Source organism: Aquila chrysaetos, unplaced genomic scaffold, assembly GCF_900496995.4.
Source record: "Aquila chrysaetos chrysaetos unplaced genomic scaffold, bAquChr1.4, whole genome shotgun sequence".
NCBI classification, from domain to species: Eukaryota; Metazoa; Chordata; class Aves; order Accipitriformes; family Accipitridae; genus Aquila; species Aquila chrysaetos.
In genome coordinates, this window is record NW_024470382.1 from 15,727 (window position 1) to 37,711 (window position 21,985).

The window sequence follows — 21,985 nt, forward strand, 5'->3', positions numbered from 1 at the left end:
CGATAACGTTTTGGGGTGTTTCAAGCCCCCCCCCAAATCTGAGGCTCGGGAGTATTTTGACACCCAACCCCAAAATGTGGTTCGGGAGGGTGGGGTCTCCCCAAAAAGGGGCCGGGCTTTCAAGGCTCCCCCCCCCAATCGCGTTTTGGGGAGAGTTTCAAGGCTCCCCACCACAATAAGCTCTGGGGGTGTTTTGACCCCCCCCCTCTTTTTGCAGCCCCCCCCTCACATCCAGACACCTGGGTCCCTCAAGGCCACTCAGGGGTGGATCCATCTTAAAGGCACTTTAATGAGTATGGCCAAGCCCCGCCCCCAACAAGCCCTGCCCCCAAATAAGCCCCACCCCTACTGCTAGAGGTAGGGGGGGGGCCCTGGGGACAGTTTCTAGGGGCTCCTTGGACCCAAAGGCACTTTCAGGGCTAGTCCCCAGGGGTGGTTTCGAGGGTACCCCCCAGATTAGGGGCTGTTTCAAGGGTGCCCCCAGTGTTGGGGGTGGTTTCAAGGGTCCCTGTCATCCCCCCACCCATGGGCTGGGAGTGGTTTCAAGGGTTCCCCCCCCCCCCCCAGACTGAGGGTGGTTTCAAGGGTCCCCCCCAGCACTGGGGCCGGTTTCGAGGCCATCCCCGGGGCCAGCAGCCTTTTGGTGGGGCTCCTTGGGGGCAGTTTCGAGGCCCCCCCATGAGGCGGGGGCGGTTTCGAGGAGCTCCCCGAGGGTCCAGGGCGGGGACCCGCTGTCCTCGCTGTCCTCGCTCTCCTCGCTCTCCTCGTCCTCCTCTCGCAGCATGCGGCGCACCGTGCGGGACAGCGTCAGCGGGTCGCACCTGGGGGCAGCCAGGGAGGATTTGGGGTGACCCCCCCAGAGCCCCCCACTATCCCAGAATCCCCCCAGCCCCATACAGCTCCCCAGAGTCCCCCACTATCCCATAATCCCCCATACAGCCCCCATACAGACCCCCACTATCCCATGATCCCCCATACAGCCTCCATACAGCCCCCCACTATCCCATAAGCCCCTCAGCCCCATACACACACCCCCCAAACCCCCCCACTATCCCATAATCCCTCTGGCCCCATACAGCCCCTCCCAGACCCCTAGGAACCTATGGGGGCTATAGGGTACTATTAGGGGCTGGGGGGGGCTATAGGGTACTATAGGGACCCATAGGGAGCTACAGGGGCCCATGGGGGGCTATAGGGGAAGCTGCAAGTAAACTATAGGAAGCCATAAGGTGCTATGGGGACATATAGGGAGCTATAGGGACCCGTGGAGGGCTGGGGAGGGGCTATAAGGAGGCTACAGGGATCTATAGGGTGCTATAGGGACCCATAGGGAGCTACAGGGGCCCATGGGGGGCTATAGGGGAAGCTGCAAGTAAACTATAGGAAGCCATAAGGTGCTATGGGGACATGTAGGGAGCTATAGGGGCCCACAGGAGGGCTGGGGGGAGGCTATAGGGATCTATAGGGTGCTATAGGGACCCATAGGGAGCTACAGGGGCCCATGGGGGGCTATAGGGGAAGCTGCAAGTAAACTATAGGAAGCTATAAGGTGCTATGGGGACATATAGGGAGCTATAGGGACCTGTGGCGGGGTATAGGGGAAGCTGCTAGTAAACTATAGGAAGCCATAAGGTGCTATGGGGACACGTAGGGAGCTATAGGGGCCCACAGGAGGGCTGGGGGGAGGCTATGGGGATCTATAGGGTGCTATAGGGACCCATAGGGAGCTATCGGGGCCCATGGGGGGCTATAGGGGAAGCTGCAAGTAAACTATAGGAAGCCATAAGGTGCTATGGGGACATATAGGGAGCTATAGGGGCCCATGGGGGGCTATAGGGGAAGCTGTAAGTAAGCTATAGGGTGCTATAGGGACACATAGGGAGCTATAGGGGCCCACAGGAGGGCTGGGGAGAGGCTATAAGGAGGCTATAGGGATCTATAGGGTGCTATAGGGACCCATAGGGAGCTACAGGGGCCCATGGGGGGCTATAGGGGAAGCTGCAAGTAAACTATAGGAAGCCATAAGGTGCTATGGGGACACGTAGGGAGCTATAGGGGCCCACAGGAGGGCTGGGGGGAGGCTATGGGGATCTATAGGGTGCTATAGGGCCCCACAGAGCGCCGCAGGGGCCCACGGGGGCTATAGGGAGCCCAGAGGGTGGTACAGGGACCCCCGGGGTGCCGCGGGGGTGCAGGCGCCGGCCCCCACCTGAGGCGAGCCCGCAGGGCGGCCACGCGGCGCGCGGCGTCCGCGGCCCCGTCCCCGACGTCCTCGAGCGCCCGGCGCAGGCGGTGGCCCTGGGCCCGCTCACGGGCCGCGCCGGCGGCCACCGCGGCCACCCGCTCCCCCAGCGCCCGCCCCGACGCCTCGCTGGCCTGCGTCTGCGGGGACAGGGGGCACGGGGACGTGGGGCGCGGCGGGACGGCACGGGGACGTGGGGCGTGGGGACGTGGGGCGCGGGGACGTGGGACACGAGGACATGGGGAGATGGGGACATGGGGACATGGGGACACGGGGCATGGGGACATGGGGACGTGGGGGCACGGCGGGACAGGGGGGCACGGGGACGTGGGGACACGGGGACGTGGGGACACAGGGACGTGGGGGCACGGGGACATGGGGACACGGCGGGACGGGGGGCATGGGGCGGGGGGCACGGGGACGTGGGGCGCGGGGACGCGGGACACGAGGACATGGGGAGATGGGGACACGGGGACATGGGGACATGGGGACACGGGGCATGGGGACATGGGGACTTGGGGACATGGGGACACGTGGTGGGGGGGGCATGGGGATGTGGGGACGCGGGGACGTGGGGACATAGGGACGTGGGGACAAGGGGACATGGGGACACGGCGGGACGGGGGGCACGGGGTGTGGGGGCATGGGGACGTGGGGACACGGGGACGTGGGGGCACAGGGACGTGGGGGCACAGCGGGACGGGGGGGCACGGGGCAGGGGGCACGGGGACGTGGGGCATGGGGACATGAGACACGAGGACATGGGGACATGGGGACATGAGGACATGGGGACACGGGGCGTGGGGACACGGGGACATGAGGACACAGGGACATGGGGACATGAGGACTTGGGGACACAGAGATGTGGGGTGTGGGGATATGGGACATGAGGACGGGGGACACGGGGACGTGGGGGCGCGGCGGGACGGGGGGGCGCGGCGGGACAGCACGGGGATGTGGGGCGTGGGGACATGGGACACGAGGACATGGGGAGATGGGGACACGGGGACATGGGGACACGGGGCATGGGGACATGGGGACGTGGGGATACGAGGACATGGGGACACGTGGTGGGGGGCATGGGGATGTGGGGACGTGGGGACATGGGGAGATGGGGACATGGGGACATGGGGACACGGGGCATGGGGACATGGGGACGTGGGGACTTCATGGGGACACGTGGTGTGGGGACATGGGGATGTGGGGACGCGGGGACGTGGGGACACAGAGACGTGGGGCGTGGGGACATGGGACACGAGGACATGGGGAGATGGGGACACAAGGACATGGGGACAAAGGGCATGGGGACATGGGGACATGGGGACTTGGGGACATGTGGTGGGGGGACACGGGGACTTGGGGACACAGAGACATGGGGCGTGGGGACATGAGACACGAGGACATGGGGAGATGGGGACACAAGGACATGGGGACACGGGCATGGGGACACGGAGACGTGGGGATACGAGGACATGGGGACACGTGGTGGGGGGGCATGGGGATGTGGGGACGTGGGGACATGGGGAGATGGGGACATGGGGACATGGGGACACGGGGCATGGGGACATGGGGACGTGGGGACTTCATGGGGACACGTGGTGTGGGGGCATGGGGATGTGGGGACGCGGGGACGTGGGGACACAGAGACGTGGGGCGTGGGGACATGGGACACGAGGACATGGGGAGATGGGGACACAAGGACATGGGGACACGGGCATGGGGACACGGAGACGTGGGGATACGAGGACATGGGGACATGGGGACACAGAGACGTGGGGCGTGGGGACATGGGACATGAGGACATGGGGAGATGGGGACACAAGGACATGGGGACACGGGGCATGGGGACACGGCGGGACGGGGGGAGCACGGGGACGTGGGGACACAGGGACGTGGGGACACGTGGTGTGGGGGCATGGGGACGTGGGGACACAGGGACGTGGGGACACAGAGACGTGGGGTGTGGGGACATGGGACACAAGGACATGGGGAGATGGGGACATGAGGACATGGGGACACAGGGCATGGGGACATGGGGACGTGGGGATACGAGGACATGGGGACTTGGGGACACAGAGATGTGGGGCGTGGGGACATGGGACATGAGGACATGGGGAGATGGGGACATGAGGACATGGGGACACGTGGAGTAGGGACACAGGGACGTGGGGATACGAGGACATGGGGACACGTGGGGGGGACATGGGGACTTGGGGACATGAGGACTTGGGGAGATGGGGACACAAGGACATGGGAACACATGGTGTGGGGACATGGGGCATGGGGACATGAGGACGTGGTGACATTGGGACATGGGGACACGTGGTGTGGGGACACGAGGCCATGGGGACACAGGGCGTGGGGACACAGACGTGGGGTGTGGGAACATGGGACACGGGACACGAGGACATGGGGACACGAGGACACAGGGATATGGGGACATGAGGACTTGGGGACACAGACACATGGGGTGTGGGGACATGAGACACGAGGACATGGGGACATGGGGACACAAGGACATGGGGACATGTGTTGTGGGGACATGGGGACATGGGGACACAAGGACATGGGGACATGTGTTATGCTATGACACATGGGGACATGGAGACTATGGGGTCACAGGGTGACACGTGGTGACATAGGGCGACCCGTCTCCCCACTGCCCCCCCCCCCACCCGGCTAGGGAAACCCATGGGTGCCCACACATGTGATGTCACCGCCCCCCCCCCCCCCCCCCCCGTGATGTCACCCGCGGGTGACGTCACCCCACCTGCAGGCGGTAGCGCTCCCCCCGCAGCCGCTCCTCTTCCACCTCCGCCAGCAGCACCCGCAGGCGTCGCCCCGCTGCCCGCGCCGCCCGGGTCAGCGCTGCCCGCGCCCTGCGCCCACGGGTGCCCCACGTCACCCCACGGCACCCGCGGGGTGACCCACGGCACCCGCCACCCGGCCCAGCGCCACCCACACCCTGCGCCCGTGGACACCCTGGGGGGGGTCCCATGGGACCTGCTGTCACCCCACGGCACCTGTGGGGGACCCGTGTCGCCCCACGGCGTCCATAGGGTGCCCCACGGCATCCAGCAGCACCCGTGGGGGTACCTTGGGGACGCTGTGGGAACACTGGGACAAACTTGGAGACACCCTTGGGCCGCCCTGAGCCATCCTGGGACCACCCAAGACCACCCTGGGACCACGTTGGACCACGCTGGGGCCACCCCAAGACACCCTGGGTCACCCTGCAGCCATCTTGGACCATCCTGGGCCACCGTGGATCAAACTGGGGTCACTGTGGGCCACCCTGGGACCACCCAAGACCACCCTGGATCCCCCTGGACCACCCTGGGACCACCCTGGGACCACCCTGGGTCACCCTGGACCACCCAAGACTACCCTGGATCACCCTGGGGTCACCCTGGGACCACCCTGATGCCATCCTGGGACCATCTTGGACCACCCTGGGATCACCATGGGCCACCCTGGGACCAATCTGGGACCACCCAAGACCACCCTGAGTCACCCGGGACCACCCTGGGACCACCCTGGGTCACCCTGGACCACCCAAGACCACCCTGGATCACCCTGGGACCACCCTGATGCCATCCTGGGACCATCTTGGACCACCCTGGGGTCACCATGGGCCACCCTGGGACCAATCTGGGACCACCCAAGACCACCCTGAGTCACCCTGGACCACCCTGGGACCACCCTGGGTCACCCTGGACCACCCTGGACCACCCAAGACCACCCTGGATCACCCTGGGCCACCCTGATGCCATCCTGGGACCATCTTGGACCACCCTGGGATCACCATGGGCCACCCTGGGACCAATCTGGGACCACCCAAGACCACCCTGAGTCACCCGGGACCACCCTGGGTCACCCTAGACCACCCAAGACCACCCTGGATCACCCTGAGTCACCCTGGACCACCCTGAGACCACCCTGGGTCACCCTGGGACCACCCTGGGACCAATCTGGGTCACCCTGGGGTCACCCTGGGCCACCCTGATGCCATCCTGGGACCATCTTGGACCACCCTGGGGTCACCATGGGCCACCCTGGGACCAATCTGGGACCACCCAAGACCACCCTGAGTCACCCTGGACCACCCTGGACCACCCTGGACCACCCTGGGACCACGCAAGACCACCCTGGATCACCCTGGGCCACCCTGATGCCATCCTGGGACGATCTTGGATCACCCTGGGGTCACCATGGGCCACCCTGGGACCAATCTGGGACCACCCAAGACCACCCTGAGTCACCCGGGACCACCCTGGGACCACCCTGGGTCACCCTAGACCACCCAAGACCACCCTGGATCACCCTGGGACCACCCTGAGTCACCCTGGACCACCTTGGGACCACCCTGGGTCACCCTGGGACCAATCTGGGACCACCCAAGACCACCCTGAGTCAACCTGAGCCATGCTGGGACCATGCTGGGACCACCCTGGGACCACCCTGGGTCACCCTGGACCACCCTGGGACCACCTTGGATCACTCTGGGACCACGCTGGACCACCCTGGGCCACCCTGAGTCACCCTGGACCACCCTGGGACCACCCAAGAGCACCCCGGATCCCCCGGCTCACCCGGCCTCGCGGTGCAGGAGCTCCTGGAGGTGGAGGCAGCGGGCGCGCAGGGCGGCCTCGGCGGGTCCCGGGAGCACCCCGGGGTGCTGCAGCCGCCCCCGCAGCACCCGCTGCTCCTGCTCCAGCCGGGCCCGAGCCCCCGCCGCTTCCCGCGCCCGTGCCCCCGCCGCCGCCAGCGCCCGCCGCAGTTCCTCCGCCTGCACCCGACGGTGGCACCCGTGGGGGGTCAGCAGCGCCCACACAGCGCCCGCGGCACCCACAAGTGCACCCACACAGCACCCACGGCACCCACAAGTGCACCATGGCACCCACAGCACCCACACAGCACCCGCGGCACCCAAAAGTGCACCCACAGCATCCGCAACTGCACCCACAGCACCCACAAGTGCACCCACACCTGCACCCACAGCACCCACAAGTGCACCCATGGCACCCACAGCACCCACACAGCACCCACAGCACCCACAAGTGCACCCGCAGCACCCAAAAGTGCACCCACAGCACCCACACCTGCACCCACAGCACCCACAAGTGCACCCACACCTGCACCCACAGCACCCACAAGTGCACCCATGGCACCCACAGCACCCACACAGCACCCACAGCACCCACAGCACCCACACAGCACCCACACAGCACCCACAAGTGCACCCACAGCACCCACACAGCACCCATGGCACCCACAAGTGCACCCACAGCATCCGCAACTGCACCCACAGCACCCACAGCTGCACCCACACCTGCACCCACAGCACCCACACAGCATCCACAGCACCCACAAGTGCACCCACACCAGCACCCACAGCACCCACAAGTACACCCCCAGCACCCACACCTGCACCCACAGCACCCACAAGTGCCCTCCCAGCACCCACAGCACCCACACAGCACCTGCAGCACCCACAAGCGCAGCCACGGCACCCACAGTACCCGCAACTGCACCCACAGCACCCACAGCTGCACCCACACCAGCACGCCCAGCACTTGCAAATGCCCCCCCAGCACCCACACCTGCACCCACAGCACCCACAAGTGCACCCACAGCACCCACACAGCACCCATGGCACCCACAAGTGCACCCACAGCATCCGCAACTGCACCCACAGCACCCACAGCTGCACCCACACCTGCACCCACAGCATCCACAGCACCCACAAGTGCACCCGCAGCACCCACAAGTGCACCCACACCAGCACCCACAGCACCCACACAGCACCCGCAGCACCCACAAGTGCACCCACACCAGCACCCACAGCACCCACACAGCACCCGCAGCACCCACAAGTGCACCCACACCAGCACCCACAGCAACCACAAGTACACCCCCAGCACCCACACCTGCCCCCACAGCACCCACAAGTGCACCCGCAGCACCCACAAGTGCACCCACACCAGCACCCACAGCACCCACACAGCACCCGCAGCACCCACAAGTGCACCCACACCAGCACCCACAGCAACCACAAGTACACCCCCAGCACCCACACCTGCCCCCACAGCACCCACAAGTGCACCCACAGCACCCACAGTACCCGCAACTGCACCCACAGCACCCACAGCTGCACCCACACCAGCACGCCCAGCACTTGCAAATGCCCCCCCAGCACCCACACCTGCACCCACAGCACCCACAAGTGCACCCACGGCACCCACACCTGCACCCATGACACCCACACAGCATCCACAGCACCCACAGCTGCACCCACACCAGCACCCACAGCACCCACAAGTGCCCCCCCAGCACCCACACCTGCCCCCACAGCACCCACAAGTGCACCCACAGCACCCACAGTACCCGCAACTGCACCCACAGCACCCACAGCTGCACCCACACCAGCACGCCCAGCACTTGCAAATGCCCCCCCCAGCACCCACACCTGCACCCACAGCACCCACAAGTGCACCCACGGCACCCACACCTGCACCCATGACACCCACACAGCATCCACAGCACCCACAGCTGCACCCACACCAGCACCCACAGCACCCACAAGTGCCCCCCCAGCACCCACACCTGCCCCCACAGCACCCACAAGTGCACCCACAGCACCCACAGTACCCGCAACTGCACCCACAGCACCCACAGCAACCACACCAGCACCCCCAGCACCCACCAGTGCTCCCCCAGCACCCCCAGCACCCGCAACTGCACCCCCAGCACCCACACCTGCACCCACCAGTGCCCCCACAGCAGCACCCACAGGTGCTCCCCGTGCCCCCATAGGTACCCCACGTCCCCCACCCGTCCCGCCGTACGTCCCCCATAGGTGCCCCCGTGCCCTCCCCACACATTCGCCTACACATCCCTCCATACGTCCCCGTCCCCCCCCCATATCCCCTATAGGCACCCTCACATCGCCCACATGCCCCCCCCCGTGCCCATAGGTGCCGCCATACATCCCCCCTTAGATCTCTCATAGGTGCCTTTCTCTCCCTCACACCTCCCCCCCGCATCCCCCCATACATCCCCCACAGGTGCTCCCTATAGGTGCCCACCCCCCCCCCCCCATAGGTGCTCCCCCCCCTATGTCACCCATAGGTGCCCCTGACCTGGCCTTGTCGCTGGTGCAGGCGTTGCTGCAGCGCCCGGTTGTGCTCCCGCAGTTCCGCCAGCGCCGTCTGCAGCCCCCCGGGGTCTCGGCCCCGCCTGCACCCATAGCCGCTATAGGGGCTGCGGGGAGGGGGGGCGGGGGGAGGTGGGAGGGGGGGCTATGGGGGGAATGTGCCAGAGGGGCTATAGGGGCTGTGTTGTAGGGACTATAGGGGGGACACTCTGGGGGGCTATAGGGGACAGGTTGTGGGGGGTATAGGGCATGTACCGTGGGGTCTATAGGGGACATGCTACGGGGTCTATAGGGGACATGCTGCGGGGGCTATAGGGGATGTACTGTGGGGTCTATAGGGGACATGCCATGAGGGCTATAGGGGATGTACCATGGGGTCTATAAGGGACAGGTCATGGGGGCTATAAGGGATGTACCGTGGGGTCTATAGGGGACAGGCCATGGGGGCTATATGGGATGTACCATGGGGTCTATAAGGGACAGGTCATGAGGGCTATAGGGGATGTACTGTGGGGTCTATAGGGGACATGCCATGGGGGCTATAAGGGATGTACCGTGGGATCTATAGGGGACAGGCCATGGGGGCTATAGGGGACATGCTGTGGGGGCTATATGGGATGTACCATGGGGTCTATAGGGGACAGGCCATGGGGGCTATAAGGGATGTACCGTGGGGTCTATAGGGGACACACCACGGCGGCTATAGGTTCTGTGCTGTGAGGGGTAGGGGGGACACACCCTGGGGGCTATAGGGGATGTGCCAATGGGGCTGTAGGTGGCACACCATAGGGGCTATAGGGGACAGACCATAGGGGCTATAGGGGATGCACTATGAGGGTGCCCTATAGAGGACATATATAGGCCTGTGGGCGTGGCCAGGGAGTGGGCGTGGCCAGGGAGGCGGGCACTCACGTGGGGCTGGGTGGGTGGGGCACGTGGGCAGCCATGTCATCGCGCTCCTGCTCCGCCCGCCGCCGGGCATGCTGGGCCGCCGCCACTGCCTGGGGGTGGGGTCGGGATGGACACGCCCCCCACCGGGAAGCCCCGCCCACCTCATCCCAGCATCCCCGACACACTGCCATAGCCCCACCCCTTTGTTCCCTAGCCCCACCCCCATGTCCATTAGCCCCACACCCATGTCAATTAGCCCCGCCCCTCTGGCTCTTAGCCCTGCCCCTAGTCTCACATAGCCCCGCCCCTGAAGTAGCATAGCCCCACCCCAGCATCCCTTGGCCCTGCCCTCACCCCGCCCACTCCCTTAGCCCCGCCCACCTGCCGCAGCTGCTCCAGCTCCGCCTCCCTGGCACGACGCTGTGACTCCGCCTCCTGTGCCCGGAGCTCCGCCCCTGCCCGGGCGGCACGTGCTGCCTCCAGCTCTGCCCACAACAGATGCCCCGCCTCCTGGGGGAGGGGCTCTGTCAGGGTGACGCCCCTTAGAGTGGAAAGGCCACACCCACCCAGCAGGCCCCGCCCCCAGCCCAGGCACCAACCCCTCTCACAGATCCTGCCCCCATACAGGATGAAGCCCCGCCCACCCCTGGATGCCCCACCCACTCTCCTAAGCCTCCACCTTCTTCCTAGGCCACACCCCCTCTAACCACGCCCCTCTTTAGCATCCATCCCTCTCAGACTCCACCTCAGCCACGCCCCCTGCCCTGACACTGACCCTGCCAGAGGCCCCGCCCCCTGTCAGGGCCCGCCCCCGCCCTGGCCCCGCCCACCTGCTGCTGGCGCAGGCGCTCACAGGCCCGGTCTCGTGCCCGACAGGCTCCGCCCACCCGGGCCTGGGCTCCGCCCACCGCTATCTCCAGCGCCCGCAGGGCCCCGCCTGCTGCCAGGCTCCGCCCCCGCTCCTCCGCCAGGCTCCGCCCCAGCGCCGCCACCTGCTGGGGGCAGGGACAGGCTGTGAGTGACAGCTCCATGCCCCGCCTCCAGGTGACAGATAGTCCCAGGTCCCACCTCAAGGATGACTGACAGCCCCACGCTCCACCCCCATGGTGATGGATGGCCCAAATCCCGCCTCGAGGGTGATGGACAGCTCCATGCTCCGCCCACCAGAGTGATGAACACCCCTCATGTCCCACCCACCAGGGTGATGGACAGCCCCATGTCTCCCCCACCAAGGTGATGGGCAACTCCATGTCCCACCCACAAGGGTGATGGGCAACCACATGTCCCGCCCACCAGAGTGACAGACAGCCCCATGTCCTGCCCACCAGGGTGATGGACAGCCCCATGTCCCACCCACCAGGGTGATGGACAGCCCTATGTCCCGCCCACCAGGGTGATGGACAGCCCCATGTCCCACCCACCAGGGTGATGGACAGCCCTATGTCCCGCCCACCAAAGTGATGGACAGCCCCATGTCCCACCCCCCCAAGGTGATGGACAGCCCCATGCCCCGCCCCCCACCAGGCCTGCCCCAGATCCATAGCGAGGGGCAGGGGCTAGGCTGTGACTGACAGGTGCTGGCCACACCCCTCCCAGCAAAGCCCCGCCCACCTGGCTGCTGAGGTCACGGAGCTCCTCCTCCAGGTCCCGGCGGTACTGTGCCTGGGGGGGGGGACACGAAGGGGACGGGGACGGGGGGGGGGGTGGCAGCGCAGGGGACCCAGGGGTCCAGGGACTGGGGGGGGGACACCCAGTTCCATGCCCCTCCCTGCTCCCCTGGGACCCCAAGTCCGGGGGGACCCCGACATCCAGGCCCCACGCCTTAGGGTCCCATGGGTGGGGGGGGGGTGACACCTGGGTCCCCTCATTGGGGGGGGGGGGGGGGGGAGGGAAGACGCCTGGGTCCCTTCCCACGGGGAGGGGGAGGGGAACGGGCGCCTGGGTTCTCTTCCCCCGCCCCGTGCCCTAATTCCAGTCCAGGGTCTGGCCTGGGGCCAGTGGGGCCAGTGGGGCCAGGGGAGGGGGCACCCGGACGCCTGGGTCCCCCAGCCAAGTTGGGGGGGGGGGGGGGGGGGGGCGGCGGGGGGGGGGGGCAGCTGGGAGCCTGGATGCCTGGGTCCTCTGGGTGGGGGGGTCCCCCAAATGCCTGCATCCCCCCCCCCCCCCAGACCCCTGGGTCCCCCTCATTGGGATTGAAGCTTCCCCAGATGCCTGGGTGCCCCCCCTGGACACCTGGGTTCCCCCCCCAGATGCCTGGGTGCCCCCCTCGGATGCCTGGGTGCCCCCCACCCGGGACACCTGGGTCCCACTCACCTGCGCCAGCCTGGTGGGGCCACATCGTCCCCTGTCACCCTCGTCTACCATGGCACAAACTGGGGGGGGGGGGGTCCTGGAACAACAGAGACCCTACAATAACACACCCACCCCCCCCCCCCCCCCAGCAGCAGCAGCAGCACCGGACGCCTGGGTCCCCCCCCGACAGCTCTGGATGGACTCGGATGCCTGGGTCCCTTTTTTGGGGAGGGGAGGGGGGAGCGGGGCAGATGGGGTGGGGGTCCCTAGATGCCTGGGTCCCCTCACCTGCTGCGAATCCGTCCCCGCGATGCCGAACGTGGAACCGTGGGACCAAGGCGTCCGGGGGCCGGGAACTCCCTGTGCCACCCACGCCGCGGGCACGGGAGGACTCAGGCATCCAGGCACCTCCTTCCCCCAGGCTCTACCCACGGGGCCCAGAGCCCGCCCACCCCCCAGGGCACCCAGATGGGCACCCAAATTTTTGGGGAGATCAGTTCGGCTCCACCAGTTCCAACCTTTGGGCATCGCCACCCGCCCTTGCCGGAGGGATCCGGGCGGCCGGGCACCTCCCTAGGGGACGCAAACGGCCGGGCACCCCCCGAAGAAGGTGTTGGGATATTCCCTGAAATGTGCGAACCGCGGTGATGTCATACCATCATATGTGATGTCACGGTGCCAGCTGTGATGCCATAGAGGGAAAGGCCAGGCAGGGAGGGGCCGGGGGGCCGGGTGAGGCTGTGGGAGCAGCTGTGATGTCACGGTGCTGGGTATGGCATCGCAGGGAGCGGAGGGCACAGCAGTGATGTCACTGCTGGGTTTCTACGACTGACCAATGCCACCATGGGGGGGGGGGAAGGCCCAGGGAGGTCAGGGGGACCTTCATGGTGGGTACACAGCTGCACCAGCGGGGTCATTGTGTCATACAAATGGCCATCCCTGAGGTAATCTGTACAGAGTGATGTCAGCGTGGGTCAAAATGGAGAAATACGAGGTGACGCAGGTCAACGCAGGTCAACACAGGTTAGCACCAATCAACATGGGTCAACACAGGTCCACGCGGGTCAAAATGGAGCAACAGAGAGTGACATGGGTCAACATAGATCAACATGGGTCACCGGATTAAGAAAGCAACACGGATCAACATGGGTCAACACAGATTGGCATGGGTCAACACTAACCAACACGGGTCAAAATGGGTCAACACAGGTCAACATGGGTGAACACAGGTCAACACTGGATCAACATGGGTCAACATAGGTTGACAGAGGTCGACATAGATTGACACGGGCCAACACAGATCAACACAGGTCTACATGGGTCAAAATGGAGCACCACAGAGTGACATGGGTCAACATGGATCAGTACAGAGCAACATGGGTCAACAGGGGTCAACACGGATCAACGTGGTTCAATACAGGTCAACAAACATGGGTCGACAAGGTTCAAGACTGCATCAACATGGGCCAACACAGATTGACAGGCGTCAACATGGAGTGACAGAGGTCAACATGGATCAGCGCAGGCCTATACTGGTCAACACAGGGCAACACGGGTCAAAATGGAGCAACACAAAGTGACACGGGTCAGCGTAGATCAACATGGATCAATGTGGTTCAACACATGGGTCACCATGGGTCACCAAAGATGGGTCAACACAGACTGACACGGGCCAACATGAATCAACTTTGGCCAACATGGGTCAACATTGGCCAACGGAGGTCACCATGGGTCACCATGGGTCACCAAACATGGGTCAACACAGACAGACACGGGTCAACATGGGTCCTCATCAGCCAACATCACCCCATCACATTAAACAGCCACTGGATTGTGGCGGGTGGGGCTCTGACACAGCTGTGATGTCACTACAGGGCAATGAATGATGTCAGAGACAGAAAGGAGTCAACATGAGAAGTCACGCCATGCCAGGGCCAGGAAGTGACGTCACCAGTGGGCAAGAGGTGACATCCCTCATAGAGCAGGAGGATTATGCCTGACCTGGACCAATCTCTGATGTCACCAAGGGCCCAGGAAATGACATCATCAACTCACCAGGATGTGTGACAGGCCCAGCCCAAGCAGTGAGGTCATCACTAGATGAGGAAGTGATGTCAGTGCCGGACGCAGGCCGTGAAGTGACCATTGGGGCAGGCCAGGAGGTGCCACTGCCACATTCCCAACAGGCTGTGACATCACCAGCAGACCAACTGTCCCTATGGGGGTGCTATAGGGGCCATAGGGGCTGGGCCAGTTTGGCCCTATGGGGTCTATAGGGGATCCCTGAGCCCATAGAGATCCCTATAGGGGTCTATAGAGGATGCTAACCCTATAGGGATCCCCGGGGGGGGGGGGGGGGGCTGTCTATAGGGGATCCTGGCCCTATAAGGATTCCTATAGGGATCCCCAGATCATCCCTACGCAATCTATAGGGAGCCCAGACCTTATGGGGATCCCTGTGGAGATCTCCAGGGAATCACAGCCCCCTGGTGATCCCTATGGGCATTTATAGGTCCTCCGGATCCTGTGGGGGTCCCCAGGGGGGTCTGTAGGGGATCCAGGCCCTATGGGGGTCTATATGGATCAACATAGGGATCTATAAGTGATCGAGGCTCTACAGAGGGTCCAGGCCCTCTGGGGATCCCTATGGGGATCTACAGGGCATCTGGGCCCTATAGAGATCCCTATGGGGATCTATAAGTCATCCAGGATCTGTAGGGCTCTAGAGGGAATCACGGCCGTATGGGGGTCTATAGGGGGGATCCAGGCCCTATGGGGGATAGTTTGGGGGGCGGGAGGTGTCTATAAGGCATGAAGGCCCCTATATAGGTCTATAGGAGGACAAGGCTCTACAGGGATCCCTATGGGACTCCATAGGGGATCCCAGACCTATAGGGAACCCCATAGGGACCTATAAGGCACCTAGGATCTATAGGGGTCTTAGGGGATCCCAGCCCTGTGGAGACCCCTCTGGGGGTCTATAGAGGACTGTGACCCTACAGAAGTCTTGCTGGTGGTCTATAGAGGATCATGGCCCTATGGGAGTCTATAGGGCACTGCAGCCTTAACGGGTACCTGTGGGAGTCTATGGGGGATCCTGGCCTTACTGAGAGCTACAGAGCTCTATAGGGGATCCCAGTCCTATGGGGGTCCCTATGGAGGTCTACAGGGCTTCAGAACCTATGGGGGTTCCTAAGAGGGTCTATAGGGGTCTGCAGCCATATGGCGGTCCCTATGGGTGTCTAAAGGGGACTGAAGCCCAACAGGGGTCCTGATGCAGGTCTATAGGGGACCGCAGCCCAATGGCGGTCCTGATGGGCGTCTATAGGGATCCCAGCCCTACGGGAGTCCCTATGGGTCCCTATAGACATTCATACACTATGGGGGTCCCTATGGAGGTCCACAGGGGATTGCAATCCTATGGGGGTCCCTATGGGCATCTATAGGTATTTGTATACTACAGGGGTCCCTATGGGGGTCTATAGGGGATTCCAACCCTAGAGGTGTCCCTATGGGGTCTATAGAGGAACCTAATCCTATGGGGGTCCCTATGGGGTCTATAGGCATTTGTACACTACAGGGGTCCCTATGGTGTCTATGGGGGATCCCAACCCTACAGGGGGTCCCTATAGGCATTGGTACACTACAGGGGTCCCTATGGGGTCTATAGGGGAACCCAAACCTACTGGGGTCCCTTCAGAGTCTACAGGGGATCCCAATCCTATGGGGATCTCTATGGGGTCTATAGGGGATCCCAACCCTACAGGGGTCCCTATGGGGGATCCCAATCCTACAGGGGTCCCTATAGGCATTGGTACACTACAGGGGTCTCTATGGGGTCTATACAGGATCCCAACCCTACAGGGGTCCTTATAGGCATTTGTACACTACAGGGGTCCCTACGGGGTCTATAGGGGATCCCAATCCTATGGGGATCTCTATGGGGTCTATAGGGGATCCCAACCCTACAGGGGTCCCTAGGGGGTCTATAGGGGATCCCAATCCTATGGGAGTCCCTATGGGCATCTATAGGCATTTGTACACTACGGGGGTCCTTATGGGGGTCTATGGGGGATCCCAACCCTACAGGGGGTCCCTATAGGCATTGGCACACTACAGTGGTCCCTACGGGGTCTATAGGGAATCCCAATCCTATGGGGATCTCTATGGGGTCCATAGGGGATCCCAACCCTACAGGGGGCCCGTATGGGGGTCTATAGGGGATCCCAATCCTACAGGAGGTCCCTATAGGCATTGGTACACTGCAGGGGTCTCTATGGGGATCTCTATGGGGTCTACAGTGGATCCCAACCCTACGGGGGTCCCTATAGGCATTTGTACACTACAGGGGGCCCGTATGGGGGTCTATATGGGATCCCAACCCTACAGGGGTCCCTAGGGGGTCTACAGGGGATCCCAATCCTACGGGGGTCCCTATGCGCATCTACAGGCATTTGTACACTACGGGGGTCCTTATGGGGTCTATGGGGGGTCCCAACCCTACGGGGGTCCCTATAGCGGTCCACAGGTGACCGCGGCCCTGCGGACACCCCGCGACCCCCCTACGGGTCCCCGCGAGGGGCGTGGCCAATCCCGCCCCGTCTCTATGGTGCGGGAGCGGCGGGAGGACCGCGCCCGTGTCCCTCTCTATGATCCCGGCTCACTTCCTCTCTTGGCCCCCCTCCGGAAGTGACGCGTGGGAGAAAGAAAGACGGAGGCGGGCTACCGGAAGCGGCGGCGGAGGCGCTTCCGGGTGTCGGGGCCGGCGGCGGTTCCGGCGGGCGCGGAGGTGAGTGCGGCCCCGCCCCCGCCCCGCCCCCCCCCGGTGTCCTTTTTGGGGGGGGAGGGGTGGGGGATGTCCCCGGGGGTTCGCCACACCCCCCGGTGACGTCCCGCGAGGTGTCCCCTGGGCCACCGGTGACGTCCTGGTGGCATCTCCACAGCATGCTGATGTCACCGGCCCATGGTGACATCACATCGGGTGTCCCCAGCTCCTGGTGGTGGCATCTCCGCACCACGTTGATGTCACCGGCCCATGGTGACATCACATCAGGTGTCCCCAACCCTTGGTGATGCCCTGGTGGCATCTCCGCACCACATTGATGTCACCAGCCCATGGTGACACCACACTGGGTGTCCCCAACCCTCGGTGATGCCCTGGTGGCATCTCCGCACCACATTGATGTCACCAGCCCATGGTGACACCACACTGGGTGTCCCCAACCCTCGGTGATGCCCTGGTGGCATCTCCGCACCACATTGATGTCACCAGCCCATGGTGACACCACACTGGGTGTCCCCAACCCTCGGTGATGCCCTGGTGGCATCTCCGCACCACATTGATGTCACCAGCCCATGGTGACATCCCTTAGGGTGTCCCCAGCCACCGGTGACATCTTGGTGGCATTTCCGCACCACATTGATGTCACCAGCCCATGGTGACATCCCTTAGGGTGTCCCCAACCCTTGGTGATGCCCTGGTGGCATCCCATAGGGTGTCCCCCACCCCTGGTGGCATCTCCACACCACATCGATGTCCCCAGCCCATGGTGACATCCCATAGCATGTCCCCAAACCCCGTTGCTCTTCCCTCAGGTATCTCCAGACCTCACCGACGACCCCGGTCCCCGCCGGCGCCCGTCCCCGCCGCCATGGCAGAGGCCGTCCACTACATCCATCTCCAGAACTTCAGCCGTTCGCTACTGGAGACCCTCAACGGCCAACGTTTGGGCGGCCACTTCTGCGACGTGACGGTTCGTATCCGCGAGGCCACCCTACGAGCCCACCGCTGCGTCTTGGCCGCCGGTAGCCCCTTCTTCCACGACAAGCTCCTCTTGGGTCACTCGGCCATCGAGGTGCCACCCGTCGTCCCCAGCGGAGCCGTACGGCAGCTGGTAGAGTTCATGTACAGCGGTTGCTTGGTGGTGGCCCAGTCGGAAGCTCTGCAGATCCTCACCGCCGCCTCCATCCTCCAGATCAAGACGGTCATCGACGAGTGCACCCAAATCATCTCCCAGAGCCGCGGTCCCAAGGCGTTGCCCCCCGCCCGCCCGCCCCGCCCCGAACCCATCCCGCCGCCCGCCGATCCCCGTCACAAACCGCTGCCGGTACCGCCGGTACCGTCGGAACCCGACGTTCGATTCGGTCCGAGCGAGCCGACGCCGAGCTGCCACAGCCGCAAGCAGCGGCAACCGCTGCGGCTCCAGTTGCCGGTTAAGGAGGAGGAAGAGGAGGAGGAGGAAGGGGGAGGCGCCGCCAGCGCCGGTGAGGAAGGTTTCGCCCCACCGCCCTTCGCCGCCGAGGAGCCCCCGTTTTTCGGCGCTCCCGAGGTCTTCGCCGACGCCTTCCTCCCTCCCTGGCCCGGCGAGGACGGGGGCAAGTTCGGGCCCGATTGCAGCCTGGAGGCGCCGGGCCGGGCGCCGGCGTTTGGGGCCAAGGCGGCACCGGGTGGCAACGGTTTTGGTTTTGCGCCGCCGCCGCCGCCACCGCCGCCGCCGCTCTACGAGGGGGGCGCGGAGGCGGGGCTAAGCGGTGGGGGTGTCCCCCCGGCCCCCGAGGTGGCCCAGCCCGGCCCCTCACGCTGTCCCGAGCCCTCCTACCAGTGCGGCCACTGCCAGAAGACCTTTAGCTCCCGGAAGAACTACACCAAACACATGTTCATCCACTCCGGTGAGGGGACACGGCAGGGGGGACACGGTGGGGACAGACGGGGCGGGGGGGGGACACACGACACGGGGCTCACCCGGCTCCCCAGGGGACTGCGGGGCCGGAGCAGGTTCCGTGCGGGGGGACGCAATGGGGACGGTGAGGGAGAGGTGGGGACATGGGAGGGTGGGAGGACGTTGCGGGGACAAGGACGGTGCAGTGGGGGAGCGGGGAGATGGGGGGACGGGGACATTGGGATGGGGATGGTGACGTTGGGGGATGGGGGCGTGGAGGGATGGGGACGGGGACGTAACGGGGACCCACGTTGACCTGTGTTGACCCGTGTCGCTCCACGTCAATCCATGTTGACACACGTTGCTCCGCGTTGCTCCACGTTGATGTGCGTTGCTCCACGTTGGTCAGTGTTGACTTCTGTCACTCTGTGTTGACCCATGTCACTCTGTGGTGATTCACGTCAGTCTGTGGTGACCCATGTTGATCTAGTGTTGATCCATGTTGATCTGTGTTGATCCACATTGACCCCTGCTGATCTATGTTGACCCATGTCACTCTCTGTTGCTCCATTTTGACCCATGTAGACCTGTGTTGATCCATGTTGACCCGTGTCAATCTACGTCGACCCATGTCAATCTATGTTGACCCATGTTGATCCAGTGTTGACCTGTGTTCACCCATGCTGACCTGTGTTGACCCATTTTGACCCATGTTGGTCAGTGTTGACCCATGTTGATCCATGTTGCTTTCTTAATCCGGTGACCCATGTTGATCTATGTTGATTATGTTGACCCATGTCACTCTCTGTTGCTCCATTTTGACCCATGTAGACCTGTGTTGACCCATGTTGATTGGTGCTAACCTGTGTTGACCCGTGCTGACCAATGTTGACCCATGTTGACCTGTGTTGATCCACGTTGACCCCTGCTGATCTATGTTGACCCATGTCACTCTGTGGTGCTCCATTTTGACCCATGTGGACCTGTTTTGATCTATGCTGTCCCATGTCATTCTGTGTTGACCCATGTTGATCCAGTGTTGACCTGTGTTCACCCATGTTGACCTGTGTTGATCCATTTTGACCCGTGTTGATCAGTGTTAACCCATGCCAATCTGTGTTGACGGATGTTGATCCGTGTTGCTTTGTTAATCTGGTGACCCATGTTGCTCTGTGTTGCTCCATGTCAACCTGTGTTGATCTATTGACCCACGTTGACCTGTGCTGACCTGTGTTGATCCATGTTCACCTGTGAAACCATGTTGACCTGTGTTGATCTGTGTTGACCCACATTGATCTGCTGACCCATGTTGACCTGTGTTGACCCTTGTTAATCCATGTTCACCTGTAGATCTGTTGACCCATCTTGATCTGTGTTGACCTATGTTGCTCCATGTTACCTGTGTTGACCCTCATTAATGCACGTCACTCCCTTTTGACCCATGTTGATCCATTGACTTGTGTGTCGATCTATGTTGACTCATGTTGACCCATGTTGATCCATTGACTTGTGTTGATCTATGTGTTGACCCATGCTGACCCATTAACTTCTGTTGCTCCATGTTGACCCGTGTTGACCCCGTCAACCTGTGTTGCTGCGTGTTCCTCCATGTTGACCTGTATTGATCCATGTTGACCCATGTTGACCTTTGTCAACCTGTGTTGCTCCGTGTTGATCCATGTTGACCCACCTTGATCCGTGTTGACCCATATCGATCCGTGTTGACCCATATTGATCCAAGTTGACCGACGGTTGTCTCTCTGTAGGCGAGAAGCCCCACCAGTGCTCCATCTGTTGGCGCTCCTTCTCACTCCGTGACTACCTGCTGAAGCACATGGTGACCCACACGGGCGTCCGCGCCTTCCAGTGCGGTGTCTGCTGCAAACGCTTCACCCAGAAGAGCTCCCTCAATGTCCACATGCGCACCCACCGCCCCGAGCGCTTCCAGTGCCGCCTCTGCACCAAGGGCTTCTCCCACCGTACCCTCCTCGAGCGCCACGCCGCTGCCACCCACCCTGTGCCACCGCCAGGGCCACCGCCGGGGCCGCCACCACCTGAAGCCGGGCTGGCAACGTGGCCAGGCGCTGAGGCTGCGGGTGCTGGCCCCACTCACACGGCGTGAGGGTGCCCCGGGGGGGTCTGTCACCCCTGAACTGCCTCGGGGGTGGGCTTTGGGGCTCCCCTGTGCCCATGGACAAGCCCCCGGGCCTGTCTGAGCACCCCAGGGTGAAACCTGGAGGACTTTGACCCCACCCCAGCCATGGACTTGATACATTAGATGGACAGACGGAGGGAGGTGGGGTCCATCCCACTCGTCCCCTCCCAGCAACGTGGTTTCCATCCCCCCAAACCGCGGTGGTGGGGGCGGTTAAACAGACTTGGTGGAGCCGGCGGGTGGTGAAAATCAACACGCGGGTTTTAAGGACCGTTTTAGTGCTGTTATTGCAATTTTTTTCCCTAAAACTTCCCCCCCTCCCCACTGCTTGCCCACATGACATCTCACTTCCTGAATGGTGCATGCCAACCATGGGCATGTGGCCACCATGGAAGGGCCACAGTAGCCACTGGCCACATCATGTGACCTCCCCAAGTCTTTGTGATGATGACGGGTGCCAACAGGACCAAACTACATCCCCATGGCCACCACAGACGAGCTGTAGTAGCCACTGGGCCATGTCATGGGTCCTCCCTGAGTCTTTGTGTCCACCTTCAGCCCCAATGCCACCTCTTTTTGCCCACGTGGCT

General features: G+C 63.3%; 2 protein-coding genes across 4 annotated transcripts; one reads left to right on the forward strand and one right to left on the reverse strand.

Moving 5' to 3' along the window:
• Positions 1 to 541: 541 nt before the first annotated feature.
• On the reverse strand, positions 542 to 12,974 carry LOC115337821 (myosin heavy chain, embryonic smooth muscle isoform-like). Of its 2 annotated transcripts, none has more exons than XM_030006231.1 (11): positions 12,870 to 12,974; positions 12,603 to 12,678; positions 11,901 to 11,951; positions 11,120 to 11,281; positions 10,671 to 10,796; positions 10,311 to 10,399; positions 9,385 to 9,481; positions 6,835 to 7,031; positions 5,013 to 5,121; positions 2,210 to 2,382; positions 542 to 821 (listed from the first exon to the last, which is right to left on the reverse strand). In XM_030006231.1, the coding sequence occupies exons 2-11, from the start codon at positions 12,651 to 12,653 to the stop codon at positions 581 to 583; spliced, it is 1,296 nt and encodes a 431-aa protein (XP_029862091.1). In that variant the 5' UTR covers positions 12,654 to 12,678; positions 12,870 to 12,974; the 3' UTR covers positions 542 to 580. The 2 variants fall into 2 exon arrangements, with proteins under 2 accessions (XP_029862091.1, XP_029862090.1); XM_030006230.1 differs by having other exon boundaries at positions 10,671 to 10,799; positions 12,870 to 12,970.
• A 4,091-nt stretch (positions 12,975 to 17,065) lies between these two features.
• On the forward strand, positions 17,066 to 21,670 carry ZBTB45 (zinc finger and BTB domain containing 45). 2 transcript variants are annotated; one of them, XM_030006215.2, is made up of 4 exons: positions 17,066 to 17,370; positions 18,177 to 18,475; positions 18,557 to 19,250; positions 21,007 to 21,670. In XM_030006215.2, the coding sequence occupies exons 2-4, from the start codon at positions 18,233 to 18,235 to the stop codon at positions 21,360 to 21,362; spliced, it is 1,293 nt and encodes a 430-aa protein (XP_029862075.1). In that variant the 5' UTR covers positions 17,066 to 17,370; positions 18,177 to 18,232; the 3' UTR covers positions 21,363 to 21,670. The 2 variants fall into 2 exon arrangements, with proteins under 2 accessions (XP_029862075.1, XP_029862074.1); XM_030006214.2 differs by having other exon boundaries at positions 17,068 to 17,372; positions 18,178 to 19,250.
• Positions 21,671 to 21,985: the final 315 nt, after the last annotated feature.